Source organism: Aedes aegypti, chromosome 3, assembly GCF_002204515.2.
Source record: "Aedes aegypti strain LVP_AGWG chromosome 3, AaegL5.0 Primary Assembly, whole genome shotgun sequence".
NCBI lineage: Eukaryota > Metazoa > Arthropoda > Insecta > Diptera > Culicidae > Aedes > Aedes aegypti.
Window position 1 is genome coordinate 134,909,570 of NC_035109.1, and position 19,935 is coordinate 134,929,504.

General features: G+C 36.3%; 2 protein-coding genes across 7 annotated transcripts in view; both read left to right on the forward strand.

Annotated features, from left to right (window-relative positions):
• Positions 1-4,079, forward strand: part of LOC5571454 (probable uridine-cytidine kinase) — a 36,270-nt gene extending 32,191 nt beyond the window's left edge. Inside the window, exon 7 of one of the 3 annotated variants that reach the window (XM_021853816.1) lies at positions 2,590-4,079. In XM_021853816.1, coding sequence (XP_021709508.1) covers positions 2,590-2,606 — 17 coding nt within the window. In that variant the 3' untranslated portion in view covers positions 2,607-4,079. The remainder of the gene's footprint in view (positions 1-2,589) is intronic. The other 2 variants (XM_021853815.1, XM_021853813.1) reach the window with 2 other exon arrangements.
• Positions 4,080-13,515: 9,436 nt separating this feature from the next.
• LOC5571458 (protein crumbs) overlaps positions 13,516-19,935 on the forward strand; it is a 173,790-nt gene continuing 167,370 nt past the window's right edge. For all 4 annotated transcript variants that reach the window (XM_021851101.1, XM_001659670.2, XM_021851102.1 and 1 more), the window contains exon 1: positions 13,516-14,269. In XM_021851101.1, the coding sequence (XP_021706793.1) occupies positions 14,218-14,269 (52 nt within the window). In that variant the 5' untranslated portion in view covers positions 13,516-14,217. The remainder of the gene's footprint in view (positions 14,270-19,935) is intronic.

Genomic DNA, 19,935 nt, shown 5'->3' on the forward strand with positions numbered 1-19,935 from the left:
AAAAAATCATCAAGTGTTACAGAAAGAAGCACTTCAATATTTCTTAAGGGTCTCGAAAAGAAGTATTCCGGTATAAATTTTAATTCCTCTTTGGAGAAAGCATATAATATCTACATACATTATCCACTTAAGGTCTACAATAGCCCTATTTAGCACGAGACATGAAAAATGAACTGTCGCACGATATGTATTGGAGTTCAATATCAATTGTCCCTAATTACAGGTTCCCTCTAGAACATCCGGTGGTCCCGAAAGTAGTCACTGTAGTCAACTATCCATTTTGAGTCTACAGTTGCCCTATTTACGACAAGACATGAAGAATGAGCCGTCGCATGATATGCTTTGGTGTCAAAATCGAAATGTCCCCTATGCAAGGTTCCCCCGGGGCACTGGGCGGCGCCATGAGTAGCCAAATCTGTACAAGACTCATTTTCAACTTATAATAGGGTATTTTATGATAAGCTAGGGAGAGAACAATATTGCGCGACATATTTTGAGTGAATAAATTGTTTGATCCCAATTCGGATCCACTACCGGCACCGATTCCGGGGAAATGGCCATATATTGGTTGTTTCTGGACCAATATTAATACTTGGCGCACCAATCGCTTCAGAATTAGATCTTCTATCTTCATGTGTAGTAGCATTCATATCGACTTTTTTTGTCGAACTGTGTAATTGTTACTCAGGTTTAATTTTAGAGCAATACGTCATTTTTTTAAGCGATTAACAATTTTTTTATCGATGCATATTTTAATGATTTTTTGTCAACGCAAACATTGCTCTGTACAAAAGGAAGAAATTTTCCTGTTATTAAGTTTATGTGTGGTATTGGGTGCTGCCCGGTACTGAAGGATCGGCCTCTAATTATGTCTGACTGCAAACTTCCAATGGGTTATATGCAAAGGCTAATTCGCTACTCACCACATAGTAACGCACATGCGCTAGTGTCAATGCACGAAAAATCGCTAAAAGGTATCGCGAAAAATATTAATATTGCGAAAAGCATCTAACGAATTATTTCTTAAAATTGAGAACTATTTACGAAAAAATGTTTGGTACTGGTTGTACATGATGATAATGACTATCACGCCTACCAAATATTTTATCGATTAATGCTTTCATTTACGAGAAATTTGAAGTAAGATGTCTTTCCCCATACAAAATCAAACGAGAAAACTTCTGCTGATCAACTGGGGACAAGAGCAAAGCAGGTAATCCATTGATAGAGCGAAATTCAAGGTATCTTGTCGGATGGAATTAAAAATTAACTTTGAGTATTGTCCTTTTAAATTCCGTTCTAATAGCTAATCGATGCCAAAAGTTCCAAAAAAAATAATAAATCGGCGAATTCTGGTTTTAATTTAATTAATAATTTTAATAATTTTTTCATTGGAAAACCACGCTCATTGTGTACCGTGGTGAATCAAGATAAGTTTGTAAAATGAATTTTCATAAAATGTTTCAACCAAAAGTGTTTGAGAAGAGATATTCTGAAAGTTTAGTGACTCCACTATTGTTGAATATGTTGGAAATATACATTTATCGGTGTGTAAAAAGACTGTCTGGGATTACGAGCCAATGTTTTCAAATCCGGACATCGTTTTAATGGCCCTCGTTTGACTAGTGTAAGTGAGATTTCTGAGAGAAAACATAAGTGAAAACTTGAAAAACAACCATGGATAGCGTAGTGAGTTTTCAGAATTCAACTGATTGATTGATAAATTGTCTATATCTTAAATAATAACAGTTCAAGCCGCATCTGATACGTAAGTCACATGTTCTTCAGCTCAGGTAGGCCATCAAACTTATATTACTACAAACGTTCTATTATTTTTGCCATTGTAGGGCAAACGCAGATATTAAGTTTATCAAAGATTGTTATTCATGTGAATGTTGATTTTATTTGATATAAAATCAAACGGTTATTGCAGCTTTAACACAGTTGTCCGGATTTCGATCCAAAAGTGTCCGGATTTAAAGACATCATTTGCATGAGGTGTCCGGATTTAAAGACAAGACATGCTTCAATATTTGAATGATTTTTAAGTTAAAAACATGGTTTTCACTAGAAAGTTTATCACTATCGCGAAGATCTGGCTTGAAACAATCTTCGAAACAATATAAAATTGAGGATTTCCTAAAACAAGACACTCATATTAGAGTTTGAATATTCGGGGCGCCTTAAGCGTCTGGGTATTGATGCACCACGGTACAGCGATAACGTGTCCATCTCGGCTACACTTTATCTCATTGTTGATTACATAAACTTTATCCACAATCTTGCAGAACTCAGTTCACTTTTCTTTGCTTATTTATTATCTCACTTATCTCAAAACCATACCTTGCAGCTTCCAGAAGCCACCTGTGATCATGAAACATCAATACATTTAAACATAAGCATTTATACTAACTTTGGGTACAAAACTATTTAACTTCAAACGGTATTCAATACCATCATTTTCTACGTAAGATTTTTTAGGGTTATTACTAACGCCATACTTTAGTGCACCGATAATCGTTGTTCTAGTTGCAAGAAAAAAAAATTACGCAAGAGTAATCAGTGTGTTTGATTTTTCTTTGAATAAAGCTACCTACAAACACTAACCAGAGTAGAAGCAACACGACTAGAAGCTGAATTCTTCTGCTAAGTTGGTTTGATGTTTGTGTAATTCACCCGTAGTCGACCTTACCGGCGTACCATCATAAATCGTTCGTGATCATTATTAATGTAGTGGCTAATTTAAGCTAGCTTTTAACAAAAATTGACGACATTCGCGCGAGAGTTGGCAAACTAACCCTCCAGTCGGTTCTCGTACGCATTTTCTCTCTCTCATTGCCATACAAAACAAACAGAAAATTCCCATTCTTGTAGAAACTTGACAGAGATCATTGAAAATGTTATTTACATTCACCTGAAAATGTCCTCTTATTGATACTCTTATTCTGTTTTGATTCAAAATCTAACCATTCTAGTCCGATACTTCGTTTTTCATTGAGACAAACAAATGAAGATGTCAATTTGAGCTAAACAAAAACAATAGAGTGCAACTCCCAGTTTAAAAAATGTATCAAACCCAATGTGTATAAAGTTTGCATTCACTCAACTACTAACAGCTCAGCAACGTTAGACTCCAACTTTACCAAAAATTAGTGCTAGTATCATCCGTTGTGAGAACCCCCCCTGATCGATGGTAGACCCGACAAAGCACCCTTACCATTTTATCGCTAAGTGTTAAGCAAGTTAAACTCTCTCTCTCTCGTTATTCACGTTGGCAATGCTTCCCAACTCCGAAAAAAGACAATCGCTGTTGCAACTGTTATAAAGTGTTTTCCGTTTTCCATTATTTCTCTTTTGTTAAACCATCGCTACGACAATACTCGGTTTGTTCTGAACATCCTGAAACTATTTCCTTTTTTATTCAACAAATAAAAAAAACCTCGCGAACTACACTCTAAACTCGAACGAACCAAGATGAGAGTACTCCTCCCTCTCCCTCGTCAAGCTTCAGACGGTTCTCCTCGACCACCATCAATAAGAAGCTGTTTTCAGTCGTACTCAACTACTAAATGCAGCAATACAAGAATGATTATGAACTGACAAATATGTATATCTAGCTACAACAATTTAAACACACTGTAATAACCCTCTTAGAGTACCTACCCAGTCGTTGGGTCACACAAAAACCGAAAAGTAGCCGTTTCCGTGATCAGCTTAAGAGCAATATCGTACCGTACATACACACCATTACAGTGAGGAGCAAAAACAATGTCTAGATTTATATTCGACGGCTTAAATATGATATTATACAGTTTTGGAACGAGGTAAAAATCCAATTAGATGATAATATTTAGGGGCCTTCAGAAGGGGAAACACAATGCGAAATTATAAATGTTTGTATTAGTACTTAAGTTTGTTCTCATATGATGATTTGAAGTAAACAAACCGACAGGTTACCAAATAACATTGGTTATGACTATATATTTTATTGTTTAATAAAGATTAAATATTCTTCGACACCGTTTAAAAATATATATTACAAAAAGAAAGATAATAAATAAATGCTATCGACTGACGAATGAGGTATTTTATTTTCATCCGAAACACCGTTATTTAGTGGTTTTTAAACAATGTTTTTCAGGCTTTCATAACAGTCAAAGTCAAAAGTCATAACAGAGGTAAGGATAACAGTTTACGCAACAGAGTGATTAACTAATAAAAATATAATAAAATTACAATTGGTTTTATTGTAATAACATCACATTTCCTAGAACGTTAACCACCAAACGAATGTAATTTATCCACTCAAAAATACCATTTAAATGTTTGTTACAACAAACGGTCATTATGTGCCGACCCGATGGTATACCTATATAAACAAGATTATAACAGAATTAGTTCCTCTTATTTGATTTTTTTTATATCACTAGTTGTTATAAAACATGTACAGTTATTTTTGTTTTTTATTTACTTGGTGTTACTTTAATTGATTTGATATAACCTCGTTCGTCACCAACCTATTACGCCAATTTACTCAGTCCATGGCTTTGTCCTTCTAACTTTGATTTTGGCCCTCGGTCACGTGATCATGTTGCACCTCGCTCGCTGTGCTCCACGCCTTCTTGTACCAACAGGATTCGACGCGAACACCATTTTTGCAGGGTTGTTGTCCGGTAGTCTAGCAACATGCCCTGCCCAAGGCACCCGTCCGGCTTTTGTCAAATCAACATTTGTTATCATAAGGTAAGTCGCATAAGATCACAGGTTAGTTCGGTGGAAAATTTATACAATTGAAATTTTGCACATGCAAAGCCTCCAGGTGATTTCGTTATACGTACATTTTGGTTGTCTGGGATCAGTTGTCAACAAAGATCCGAGGTACACGAACTCATCAACCACCTCGAAAGTATCCCCGTCTATCGTAACACCTGGTCGGGCTCTGTCGTGCTCGCTTCTGCCTATCAGCATGTAGTATGTTTTTGAAGAAACCACCACCTAACCGATTTTTGCCGCTTTATGTTCCATACGGGTGTACAGATCTGCCACCGTTCCTTGCCAAATGTTCTTCCGACAATATCCATACCATCCGCGACGCAAGGAAATTGGTTGGATCTCGGGAAAATTGCACCTCAGCTGTTAAATCCGGCTCTCCGCATGATAGCGATGTTGAACAACAGGCACAAAATCCCCGGTGGGAATCGAACGGAATGGAATGTTCGCCCGAAATCTTCACGCTCATCTGCACACGGTCCATCATTGCTCTTATTAGTCTTGTGAGCTTCTCGGGCAAGCTGTACTCGTCCATAATTTTCCATAGCTCTTTGCCGTCGATTCTACCATAAGCCGCTTTGAAACCGAAGAACAGGTAATGTATTAGGACTTGGTATTCACGGTATTTGTGCAAGATTTGCCGCATAGTGAAGATTTGGTCCGTCGCACAGTGCGTTGCTCCATAGACAAAAATCATATTTCAAGTTATATTTTTCGGCGATAATAAGTATCCAAAAGTGTTTATAGATAACATCGGCTATTGAAACGTGTATTTATAAGATTCATAAAGCACTAAAACGACTACAACAAGCGTCGAAAGTGACAGTTTTGCGATTATGCGTATACTATATGTCATTTATGCAAATTGCAGCTCTTTTCACCAGAAAAAAACTTATCCTTTCATACCAAGGTGCTTAAGTGGCTTGATCTTCCAGTTTTGATTTTTGTCCCGCATCTCCATACATTCAACGCACTGTGCGTCGTCGAGCGGCCGTTGATGAAACTAGAGATCCTTTATAGAGAGATAAGCGGAAGTAAAATGGAATGATTTGGCAACAGACCAGCAGTGCTGGTTTTGCTTGGCGTCGAGAATAATATTGTAACACGGACATGACTTCCTCATTGCTATTAAGTGTATTTTGTTTCGTTAAAGATATTTGAGCTACATATCAAAACTAAATCAAAAACTAAAAATCGCATTGACAAAAATTCAAAAAAGTAAAGCATTTAATTTTTTTGCTTCATGCAAAATTATTATTTTTTTTTTCTATCTCTATTATTAACGAGATTTTTAGCCCTGGGCTAGTTCATCTCGGGACCAACGGCTTTACTTCCCTTCCGATGGAAGACGTCACTGAAATTTTTAGTGACTATCTCGGGGATGGGATTCGATCCCAGGTCCTCGGCGTGAGAGGCGTGTATTCTAACCACTACACCAGGTCCGTCCCCCTTTTACCGAAATAATTTCAAGCGGATTACATTACTCCTCAAGAAAAGTTCAAAACAAACATAACGCATGTTCGTTTGACTCACACTTTGACAGAAATGTCAGCTTCCACGAATCTCTCTTATAAAGGATTTCTAGATGAAACCAGCTTGGTAACATCTCACAAACTCATTTGGTGATATATGACGAAATATAATCTGGGATAGCACACTGTAGGCGGCATTCAGGATAGTTTTCACATTCCAGTTTGTCGCCTTTTAGTAGATGGGACTTATGACACCTTGATTCCACTCCTCCGGTAGCTATTCCGTTTCCCAGATTCTGACAATCAACCGGTGCAGACAGGGGGCCAACCTCTCGGTTCCCATTTTGATGAATTCAGCTCCAATACCATCCTTACTTGCCGCCTTGTTGTTCTTGAGTTGGTTGATCTTCTTCTTCTTCTTTCTGGCGTTACGTCCCCACTAGGACAGAGCCTGCTTCTCAGCTTAGTGTTCTTATGAGCACTTCCACAGTTATTAACTGAGAGCTTATACTATGCCAATGCCCATTTTTGCATGTGTATATCATGTGGCAGGTACGAAGATACTCTATGCCCTGGGAAGTCGAGAAAATTTCCTACCCGAAAAGATCCTCGACCGGTGTGATTCGAACCCACGACCCTCAGCTTGGTCTTGCTGATTAGCTGCGCGTTTACCGCTAAGAGCTATCTGGGCCCCTATGAGTTGGTTGATGGCGTCCTTAATTTCCCTCATTGTGGGAACAGGTTGGTTTCCTTCATCCGCCGTACTGAAAATTCAATCCTCCGTGCCATTCAGGTGTTCGTCGTAATGCTACTTCCACCTTTCGATCATCTTACGTCCGTCCGCCAAGATGATTTCATACTTATCCCTACACATTTCAGCTCGCGACACGAAGCTTTTTCGGGATGCGTTAAGCTTCTCAACGATCTTTCGCGTTTCATGTGAACGAGGCCGCTGCTCTATTTCTTCACATTCCGCTTCTTCCATGCGGCTGCTTTTGTCCCGAAATTGCTGCTTTAATTTTCTATTATATCGCTCCACGTTTTGTCACGTGCCATTGCAGCCCGCGTTGCATCTTTCTCCTCCAAAATCTGCCTGCATTCTTCGTCGAACCAATCCTACTTTCCACGTACCCAACGATGCTCTCGGCTGCGTTATTGATGGCTGCATTTATGGTGCTCCAGCAGTCCTCAAAAGGGGCTTCGTCGGGCTCGTTCTCTTCCGGCAATGCAACCTGGAGATGCTGCGCGAATGCGGCGGTGACAATCGGGTGGGCCAGTGGCGCTAGGTTATACCGAGGCAAGGGAGAAATTCTACAAACAATAAACTAAACATATTGAAGGAATATCAGCATCTCCATGATTATCACAAGAGGCATCTTTTAGTAGGACGGATACATCATATACCGGTACCTCCATTGGTTTGACCGTCTTTAGGCTGAACACTTTTTAATTTGACCCCCGCTAATTTTTACATAGTTCAAATAAAAACATGGTCATTTACTTCAAGGTACGCATTGAAGTGGCATGGGACGTTGGAAAACGGGACGCAGAATCGAAACAAAATAGCCATTGCTTTGATCAGAGACGTTATGCGTAGGGTGACTAGAAGTTCAAATTAAAAATGAATCCCGAAGATTAGATACACGATAGTTTTAATAGATAGCCCTTTTTCTTTATCTGAATAAAACATCGGCACTCCTAGTATCGAACTTTTCAAAGTCTTTTTTACAATTATAAAAACAAAAGTCAATATATAATTAATTAAATGTGTTATGTAAAACATAAAAAAAGGCCGACACTTCTAGTGATGAACTAATCAATGTTATTTTTTAGATGAATACATAGATGTAATATTTGCACAAAAGGGATATGTGTTTACATATATAACTCATTTGAAATAGAAGCATGAAACGAGCTCACCATTTTTTTTTTAATTCTTCATCAGAGATTGAATCCTTCGAAAATTGAGAGAATCTCTCACGTATTGCTCTCTGTGAGTATCATGATATACAGAACATTATGAGAGACTGTTTATTGTATACTGCTACTACTTCGGTCAGATCGGGAGGATAGCAGTGCATGATAAAACCCCTCTTAACAAGCTCCAAACCTGGGAGACACTATTGTTATCGGAAGTTCGAGGATTGTTTATTGTGCCAGTAAAGTTAAACAAACACCTATCCACAACGGTAAACAAGTGAGTAAAATGGATTTTATCATCGCTCTATCTTTGGAGCTCTCGTTCACTGCTCCTATTATGCAGACTTGTTACAACTTGCGATAGGGTAAGTGTACCATTTTTGGTCACCCTAAGGAAAAATATTGTGTATACATAAATCAAACGACCTTTGGTTACTGTCAATACATTAAACGAAAGCTTTCAATCCATGCTCAGAAGAGAAAATATAAAGACTAATCAGAAACTTTGTTTTTGTATTAAAAATGGTGGTGGCGAATACTGGAACACTTGCACCAGTATTCGCCACGATTTTAATTTCGGTTCCTGAATTCGCCACTTACGTTGATTTCTTATGGAGGGTGGCGAATCAGGAACACCTTGGCGAAAAATAGGTGCAAAGGAGCAAAAATTTTAAGGAAAATGATTTTTTTTTTCTATTATTTTCTGAGAAAATTTAACGGTTTCCAAGAATGTTTACGTATCATCTTAAAGCAACTTAGCGAACACTAAACAATTGGCAACCATATATGTCGTAAAACAGTATATAATCTGGGGTGGCGAATAACTGGTACATGGCGAATACCGATACACCTTCCCTACATTGCCGATCGTGGACCGCAACAGATGGTTTTTTCTTCGCTTGATTTAATCGTGCTACACACTTAGATTTTTTTACGAGCTCGGCTGTGCGAATCTCGGTTTCCCGGATTTTATCAAGACTCAGCTAACAATTTGTCCGGTTGCTTAGCAACGAAGCACGATTTACTGATACTCGGCTTTTAATTACTGAGATCCCAGGAAATTTATTTGCCGACTTCTCGGCTGTGCGGATCTCGGTTAAAATTAGCCGAGATTCGGCATTCTAATTTAAGTGTGTACAAAATCAAATGAGAGCGAATTCTGTATATGGCGTCATCGTAGAATTACCACATAAAATATGATGCGTGAGGTTGAACAGACCTACCCAACCTTTTATAATGTCGGGACAAATCTCAGAAACAGTATTGTGCAGTGGGTCAAAATTTTTATTCACAATTAGGTAATTCAAAGATATTCGTAAAATCGAGCATTGGAAAAGAGATAATTATTGAAGAGCATCTTGCAAATGATTCTGTAAGAAGCCTTTCCAGAGTTTAAAGAAAAATTTTCCCGAGATACATTGGAAATTGTACTCCTGAAGTACAGGAATCTCACCTAGGTTTTTTTAAATCTCTTAATTTCTTTGAGAATGGTATCCAAGATTGTATAAAATGTTTATTGAATATTCTGTAGGAAATCCGCAAAGAATTTTGTCAGAATGCTGTCCTAATCAAGTACGTGAAAACCAACTTAAGATTTTGCGAGATCTCTGACCAGGATTATATGAAAAATCGTACATAATCACTTCCATTATTCGTTTGTACAATAAAATGTGATAATACTATCCAAGATTTTATAAGAATCCTTATCAGTATTCTGCTAGAACCTTACCAAAGATCATGCGAAAATGCTGAACAAAATTTTACGAATTTGTTTTGGTGCATGATTGCTCGGATTTAGTGATAATCTTCCAAGCAAAACCAATTTTAAGATTCGGGGCAAGTTGTACATAATATGACAATGATGCCTGAGCATTCCGTAAAAATCATGTCCAACCATATTAGAGAATGCTTCTCAACACTTTGTCATTATTTCCATGTAAATCATTGCATGAATTGTATAAAATTCATACCCAGAATTACCGTTTTGTCTCAAATTCCGAACAGACTCATATTCCGAACACTCGGTTTTTGTATGGCGGTTTGATTGAAATGTTTCGCTGAAATATGTCATCAAATTACAAGGAAATGGCAGTCAATTGTGATTCAATTTTAATATCTTCCAATCTATTTTATACCTCGGGAGTAGTTATGATTCTCATGTTAGAGACCAGTAGAACCAACTCAGATGAATTTATTTGCGAAATTATTCATTTGAATACGATTTATTCGTGCTGTGAATTTGAATCAAGGTGTTCGGAATATGAGACAGAATGAACACAGTGTTCGGCATTTGAATCAAAATGTTGTTCCACTCTTTTACGTAAAAACAATACTAAACAAGTTTAAACAAACAATTTTTTCAGCACACCGACCAGCTAACAGTTAGTCTTTGGAGAGAAATTAAAATTTTAACAAATATCAGCTGATTAATGCCTATCACATGCATTTGAAGTCACTGTTGGCCTTAAGTGTTCGGAATATGAGTCAAAACGGTATGTTTTTCTGTCTAATAGTAAATTAAAGCCTGGAAGAGAAATTGATCTTGTGATTCTTATTGAATATATCAAATCCTTGAAATAATTTAGTTTATTCCTATTCTGACCCTTAAACAGATCGTCGCAGATTTACGTGTATAAGAAGAACAGTTCTAATGAATATTAAAATTACAAATGAAGATATATTAAGCCAAGCAAAGAATAATTGATTCAAAATATTAGCATGAAATTGTATTTAAAATTGAATAATTTCCTTGATATATTGATATGATACTGAACGCGAGAAGCCATTCACCTTTTGAATTATGTTTACATTGAAAACATCATGAATCGCGGAATACGCCCAAATGTAGACAATTTCCTACGGAAATTTGGCATACATTGCAATAACACACTTATAAAATATTTCACAACAGTATCGCTTTTCGCTTTTAATGAAAATTGTAATATCATTGCTTAAACCATTTTCGCAACTCTTCTCTCTCTCTCTTTCTTTCGCAACTCATGTGGTTGGCGTTAAGCCAGAGTGGACCAAGTACAAAACTTGTAAAAAATGGATTATCCTTTCATTAGATGCGAAATTACTTTACCTGCATTTCACTTTGATCGGATTTTATGAATGTTGTAAACTGCGAAAGATATGTACCAAATTTACCTTGGATGATCAATAAAAATCCGTAAGATATGCAGTCAGAGTGGTCCAAGTGCTTATTACCATAACAGCAAAATTGATAGGCGCGCTGAGGAATGCGAGGAAACGAAAGACATTTCAAGTGATTTGTAAGATTTGAATTGAATGATTTTGATTTTTGACCATTTACCATATTAGGATGGGTTGTCAGAAATTGCAACAATTTCTTTGCAGACAGAGCGGAAAAAGTGTAAAAAAGCAGTAAACTGATTAATTATTGCATTTTTTAAATCATTTTCAGAGTCCGATAGAAGCTTTCGGTAGTTCTATGGTGTCTGTATGGAATGTCCTTGAATCCGCTTATTAGACCAGCAAATTTTGGCCGGTACTCAAGATTTTCATTTTTCGGTCCACTCTGACTGAACGCATATGTGAATATTTCTGGTCTTCAATGGCCTGACCCTGCAAAACTTTAATTTTCAAATTATCGGAATGCCACTGATTTTGGGATTGAATATGTGGATTCTACAATTCTACAATAAATGTATACGATACTGATGTCGAAAGATGATTATACTCTGTTTATCTTAGAGATATGCATCCAGTTTGAACATACAAGCATTAAATGATTGTTATTTTCCTAGAAATTGTTCAATCAGAGTGGACCAAGTGCACATAGTCCAACAAAAAATCGTTTTATAAGAGATTTGGATTATGGTTTTTTATGATTATCACTTCACATTATGTTGTTTGAAACTAACACAATGACGTTTAGAAATATTCAATCAAAATTTTCACGAGTTTGAAAATTACAAAGAGTTACACTTTAAGCCAATGTTTCTGAAAATATTCAAAATGTCTCTTGGTCCCCTCTGACTTAACTCTGACCATGTGAGGCATGAATTTTACATAAGGACAATCATAATCATTCAAATTTTTGCAAAAACCTTCGTTTTAGTAGGCATAACAATATTGGATTGGGAAATATTATTCTGCTTTTCGAAATGTTTCAACTAAAAAAAATGTTTCAACTAACTAACTAACTAAACAACTTTCTATGCGTTGTTACCAGGCTGTTCAAAGATACCCCGTTTTACGGTATCTCTAATTGAGCAAAAAATAATCATGGTAAAGTTGGCTAATTGAGCAAAAAATAATCATGGTAAATAATCATGGTAAAGAATTTTGGAGGAAATTTGTTACAAATGGGCTGAAAATTATTTTTAGTCAAAAACTAAATAGGAAGTGCAAATAACTTCCACTCATGGTACAATCATTTTCAATTTTGAAATAGTCCCAAACTAGGCATGGTTCATTTTTAAGTTTTACAAATTTACATCGTTTGAATCAATTCACTTAGCCCGCTGAAAAGACATTCTTTTAAATCAATAGTGCACCATACTTTTCAGAGTTGAGAAGCAGGCTCTGTCCCAGTTAGGAGGTAATGTCAAGAGAAAAAGAAGAAGAAGAAGAAGAAGAAGACCATACTTTTTTCTTAAGAGGAAACATATCAAAACTCGTAGAAGAATTCTAAAATCATGAAGAGAATATAGAATACCGCTAAAAATATTTTTTTATTTTCTCGAAACCTGATAAATATTGTTTCAACAGTCCCCCACAGTTTTTTTTTTTAATTTCAGGGCACCCCCCTCCCCCATTTAGTCATTTGTCATTACAAACAAAAAATAAAATTTGTATAAACCTTGGTCATTGGCCAGACCACCCCAGAATGCCAAATTTGGCCGAAAGCTGTGGAGATAAAAAGCAAAAACTTAATTTGTGCCAACTTAATTTGCAGAAAATAGCACATTGTGAACTAACCTTTATACATCTAGATCAGGAGTAAGGTTGGATAAGTAACAGTCGAAGCTTTGACGCATGGTGACAATGATCAATTGTTTGGCTAATTTTGAGACAATATAAAGTCATACCAAGAGCTTTGAATCGATTGTATAAGAAAATAGAACATTATCCATCAAAATAAAACTCGTAATCTGGTATTTTTCATTCAAATAGTCACAACAACATCGGACACTTGCAACCATCCTTACAAAGCCGCTACTGTAGGCAACCACCTGTAGTAACCAACACAGCCAGCGAACCTGCCCCAACACCGACCTGGAGGAAGTGTGGGTGCCAATCTCAGGTGCCACAACTGGCGGGCGGCGGCACAACCACCAGGTCGCACTCGACTCGGCACCTCCGTACGGTACCTCGGCTGGACTGACCACTACAGTCAGTTGAGTTTGAACTTTCGGTGCGTACGGACGGATCCCCGTTAGCCGAGCGTGGTCGAGGCGTTGCGCGTCTGTTAGAATTACAATATTTTTTGTTGAGTGAGTGTTGTTATGTGTTGTCGTCAGCTATCTACGCTTTTGGGCTTCAGGCCGCTCTCTTTCACTCCTTCGTGCGTGGGATAACGAAGACGACAGCGATTTCAACGACCGACGAAGGAAAGGTGTTCTCTCTTGACCATTAGCTAGCTGTTCTCCACTTCAAGTTCGCCGAGGTGGGCCGTGTATCGTGGCGCATGTGTGTGTGTTTGTGTAGATGTATGGCTGATGGAGTTCTGATGAATTAACAGCAGCCGCAGAAGAATCCGTGTCTGTTCCAGCGCACAATTCTCGGTGCCCAACGGAATGATAAGCGAAGAAAAAGCAACCTCAAAGCAGTAAAAGTTTTCCGCGGATTTTTCGGCCGACGACCGAAAAACGGCTGTTGCCCCACACTTCAGCGCTTCAGGGGGGAAAAACGGGCAATCCAATTAAGGTTTGGTTCTGTGCAACGTGTACCCAACTGAGAGGTGTGCGAAAGAAGTGTTTGTGGTGTGTTGTTCTGTGTGTTGACCTGTGCGCGGAGTAGTTGACGGAGTTTCTCAATGAGGTTCCTATAGCAGTGCTGCAACTCCTACAAGAAGCAAAACGCAAACATGGGCATCAATTTGCTACTGGCTCCAACGATTGGAGTATTTCTAATACTAGGTAAGTGACGGCGGTTCGCTGTTTGCTGTTTAAATTTAGCGGTTTAAGTCGTCGTCGCCTTGTTCATACCTGGCGACGCTAATTCTGAATAGTGTTCACGCTGAGTGAGTCATAGCCTTAGTTGGAATTTCACCACGGAGACGAGGGCTATTACGGGCAATGATTGGTTGTTGTTGTTGGTGGAAGACGATGACTGGTGAATGGATTTAGAGCGTCGTGGCGAAGGCGATAAACAAGGAACTGCAGTAACCCTGCAAATCTATTAGTTTCTGAACCGTTCGCTACGGATTGATGTTTAATGGAAAGAGGGCTATATTGAGAGCTTTTGAGGGATCAAACATGCTGTGGTTAGAAATGAATGTTAAAGAAATATCAAAATAATAATATTGCTGAAAAGTTATCCGGCAATAAATTAAATTTAAAATCAACAAAATATATTGCTAGTAGCATACCAGCTGGTGAGCTCGTTTTATGTTTGTGATAACATATATTTGTATCATGACTACGCTTCATCCTGAAAATTTGTTTGAAGATTATAGCTTGTTCTTAAGACAAAGTTTTGATTTTCTATTAACAGTTGGATAAAAACATTAATATATTTATTACATTTGGCTTGAATGCCCTTAATGTATTTTAAGAATGTAAAATGTTTATCTAGCATGGGCCATAGATACTAAACTGCATCTGACCAATTGATTGGAACCTCTCTCATTGTGATAACATGTCTACATGAAGGTTTTAAATAAATCTACTACAGATGACACACAGACTTCGTCCTTGGGCGGAAAGATCTACGTCATCCGCAAACAAAGATTTTTTACATGCCTGAGGTAAGTCATATGTGAATATATTGTATAATACTGGTCCCAAAATACTTCCTTAAGGAACACCACCTCTTACAGGAAGTATTTCAGACTTGGAGTTCTGATAATGACTCTGCAGTGTACGATTTGATAAATAACTTTGGATTATTCTAACAATGGATGATGGAAAATTCAAGTTTTTTAATTTAATAATTAAGCCTTCATACCAAACACTGTCGAATGCTTTTTCTATATCTAGAAGAGCAAGATTAGTAGAATAGCCTTCATTTCTGTTAGAACGAATCAAATTTGTTACACGTAAAATGATACATCTATAACATTTGTCTTGACTTTGTATAGATAACATATTTCTGTTTTTACCTTAATTTCTAGCAACATGCGCCGTCTGAAAAGCTTTGCTGTTTGCACGCACGTACCATTATTTGTTGTAATGACTGTTCATTAAAGAAAGTGGACACCTGATTGTTAACATTTTGGTGTGAAAATTCCAAGGAACAAATTCAAATTTTGTTTCAGTGTGTACTCAAGTGTTTATTTTGACAGCAGAAGAAAGTTGACATCAAACAGTTGTAAATTCCAAGCGAAAGGTCGGTTTAACATGGCGACACGCAGATTTATTCTGCACAAATGGTGTTCAGAAAAGCTGTCGTTCTGAGATTTGGCTTAAATCGCGAAGTGTCCAAATTCCAATTTTTCAACACTGTATCAAAAACAGATGCTTATGACGACGTTCAATACATCCGAACAGAAAAATTTGGGGAAAAAGTTTTTTTATAGCAAGCAATTTGCTCCTGCGGTACGAAAAGTACTACATTTTTCACAACGGGTTCAATCAACGGCGAAAATTACAGAACTGAATGCATTTAAAAACGTCTTCTGCCCATCTACCGAAAGTATAACAAGCCTCCATTGCACAGTGGGACGGATTGGGGTTTTAGGAGGAAAGATGGAACTCACGCCTTCAATTGTGATTTTACGTAAAAATGATGTTCTACAAAGTTGTTCCTATTATAAAAACAATTTTTTTGGTCGGAGCGAAAATTAGGGTGACCCTTTGTAAGAAAAGATAATCATAAAAACTTTTTTATTTTAAGGAATATTGGTGCAGTTTGTTCTACAAAGTTCAAAATCAGAAAATTTTAAGCTGATTTGACCAAAAAAGTTTTTTTCTTGCTCAAAAATTGACCGTTTTAGAGCATTTTTCGCTTTTTATGTAGGGTGGCCCTTCAAAAACAAGTTTTTGTGTTATTTTTTTTTTTATTTAGAGTTTTTCAGGAAAGTTGCCTTCCCATCACCTGTAGAGTTGATTGAAACGCATATTTTGGGGCCTGCAATTTTTTTTCCGATGAAGAGTTATAAACATTTTTCATGAAAACAAACATTTTTCCGCTTGTAGATGTATTTGAGGCAAACAAAAAAATTTTTGCATGATAATAAATTCCTTTCGGCCTTAAATATGAATAACAAAGTATTTTGTTTCGTATTCATATGAAAGTACTTATGAATACATTCAAAGGAGGTAAGCAATAAAAATAAGGAAAATACTCTCCTAAACATCTTTTAAATTTAGCTCACGGTTGAATTTCATGTTATGTCATCCTCCTAAACTTTCGAACACTTTTGTTATGGGATTCACCAGCCTCATCGGGAAACATTCTGATTGGAAGTAATGAATTTGTAATTACAGAATGTTTCCCGATGAGGCTGGTGAATCCCATAACAAAAGTGTTCGAAAGTTTAGGAGGATGACATAACATGAAACTCAACCGTGAGCGAAATTTAAAAGATGTTTAGAAGAGTATTTTCCTTATTTTTATTGCTTACCTCCTTTGAATGTATTCACAAGTACTTTCATATGAATACGAAACAAAATACTTTGTTATTCATATTTAAGGCCGAAAGGAATTTATTATCATGCAAATTTTTTTTTGTTTGCCTCAAATACATCTACAAGTGAAAAATGTTTGTTTTCATGAAAAATGTTTATAACTCTTCATCGGAAAAAAAATTGCAGGCCCCAAAATATGCGTTTCAATAAACTCTACAGGTGATGGGAAGGCAACTTTGGTGGAAAACTCTAAATAAAAAAAATAAAACACAAAAACTTGTTTTTGAAGGGCCACCCTACATAAATAGCGAAAAATGCTCTAAAACGGTCAATTTTCGAGCAAGAAAAAAACTTTTTTGGTCAAATCAGCTTAAAATTTTCTGATCTTGAACTTTGTAGAACAAACTGCACCAATATTCCTTAAAATAAAAAAGTTTTTATGATTATCTTTTTTTTTACAAAGGGTCACCCTAATTTTCGCTCCGACCAAAAAAATTGTTTTTATAATAGGAACAACTTTGTAGAACATCATTTTTACGTAAAATCACAATTGAAGGCGTGAGTTCCATCTTTCCTCCTAAAACCCCAATCCGTCCCACTATGCATTGTCTTGGCCAGGACTAGCATCGACTCACTATACTTCAGCTACTTTGGAGATGATCAAGAAGGAAAAAGTCGAATTTGTTGAAACATGGCAGATTCTAACGAATTACCCATAACTTCGCCCTATTTGGAAATATTGGGCAATAATCAAACAACATCTTAAGAAGGATGGAAAATAAGCAAGCCCCATGGATTTTCTCAAGAAAATGTGGTAAACAACACAAAGAAAAGTTACGAAGAAAGTTGTGCAGAATCCGATGGGAGGCATCAAGAGAAAAGTCAGAGCATTATCCAGGAATGCTCAATAAATGTTCAAAATTATGTGAATTTGGTCGAGATTACTTTGATATCCATGTATTTCAAGAGAACTCATGAATTTGTTCGAAAATAAACAGTTTGCTTTAAAAAATACGTGTCCACTTTCTTAAATGAACAGTCCTTACGCATATAAATCATTAAACTTAAGGACAGGGTAATGAAATTTAATGAATGTTTTCTGATAACTATCGATCATTCCGTTTTAACAATAAAATATCGTTATGTTTCTTTGAAACACTGCTCATGAACAATGAAAAAGTACACTCTCTTGAATGTCCAAACTTCAAATTTCAACTTCTAGGATGGTTTTAATTATGTAGTTTAGAATATCGATCAATTTGCTATTAAAATTAAGAAATGTTCTTATACCGTAATTCGTAGCAAAATTTTTTTTTTTCCTAGTTTTCTAAAATATTTATATCAATGCCACACAGTTAATTTAAAATGCTTATTTTAATTGAGATTTACACAGTCAAATAGTTGACAACCACTTTTCACACACTTAGATTTTTTTCACGAGCTCGGCTGTGCGAATCTCGGTTTTTCGATTTTAACCGAGACTCAGCTAACAAATTGTCCCGGTTGCTTAGCAGCAAAGCATGATTTATTGATGCTCGGCTTTTATTTGCTGAGATCCCAGGAAATTTGTTTGCTGTGCGGCTGTGCGGACCTCGGTTAAAACTAGCCGAGATTCGGCATTCAGAATTAAGTATGCATGAGATCTTAAGGTGAAACATCTCGGAATTCATGGCAGACACTATGGCCGACTTGTGCCTCTACTCACGTTTTCAAAGACACTAAATGGAGAAATTGTTGGCAAGTATAATTGATCTTATTTTAAGCTTTCTGCTAGTACACAAAGCCAAAATAAAAAGGGCACTGTTGTTGGATGCTTTCTTCGCGAGATTTGTGCCTTTGAAGTTTTAGAGCAATCTTAGAAAATGATTTAAAACTGTTTCACCTCGAAGAACAATATCAGTAATTCGTGCCTCATTACTAAGCAACCTGGCAATTTGTTTGCTGAATTTCAGCTAAAATTTAAAAACTTTTTTAAACTTCACAAACTACAAATCGATACCGTGGTGAGTTGAAATCCGGACGGTACGAATATCCGGACACTCAGACTGTAATTATTGAATTAAATATGAAATCAAATTAATATTCATAGCTTTCAATATTGCTCTTAATTTGAATTCCTAGTTTCATCTAGTAATCTTTTGCAATTAAATATTAAAAATAAAACCAATTTTGTAACACCAGTTCACTATAGGGGATCAGGCGATCATAAATCGAAAAAGTTTTATGTCCTCAATGAATTTTGGTTATTTTTGTGTTATTACTAACATAATCATTGCTTTAGTTTCTGAGATATACACTATCAAAGTCAGATATTGATGCAAAATTTACAATTTTAGGCGTAAAAACCTTATTTTTTTAATCCTTAAACAATTACATTTTTAATAAATACTCTTCATCCAAATACATTCCCATAGAGGTAATTACATAAGCTTTCTGTTGAACTATTAAAATAATGTCATATCACTAATAGAAAAAAATATTAAAAATGAAACAAACTGAAAATTTTATAAAATAATGCCAAATTTGAACTTTGATAGTTAAGAACTTTTTTCCTCGCATTTCCAACAACAGTTGCAACAAATTGCAACTTTGAAAGATTTTCTATTTATCATTTTCTTGTCATTTGATTTTTTTTTACCGTGCATGCTTAAAATGAGTTTCAGATTGGTCACAATCAATTTTCATTTCAAACGCACACAGCAATACCTTGTGAATATTTACATGGAATTTTTTGAAATGTTTTCTTGTTTATCCTGTTATTGTTGTTCCAAAACAATTTCATGCCTAGTGGTAGAGTATACATTGGTTAATAAAAGAGCTGAAGATATAAAATTAACATAAGATTAAGATAAGATTAATATTTATGCTGCAAATAAATTCAGATGGTGAGTGTCCAAAGTAGCCCCCGGAATCAAAAGTAACCCCGTTCGACGGTACGTTCATTTTGGTACATGTGTTCGGATTTAATATCACGATATGCTTCATATACTATACTGTGCATATCAAAATTCACA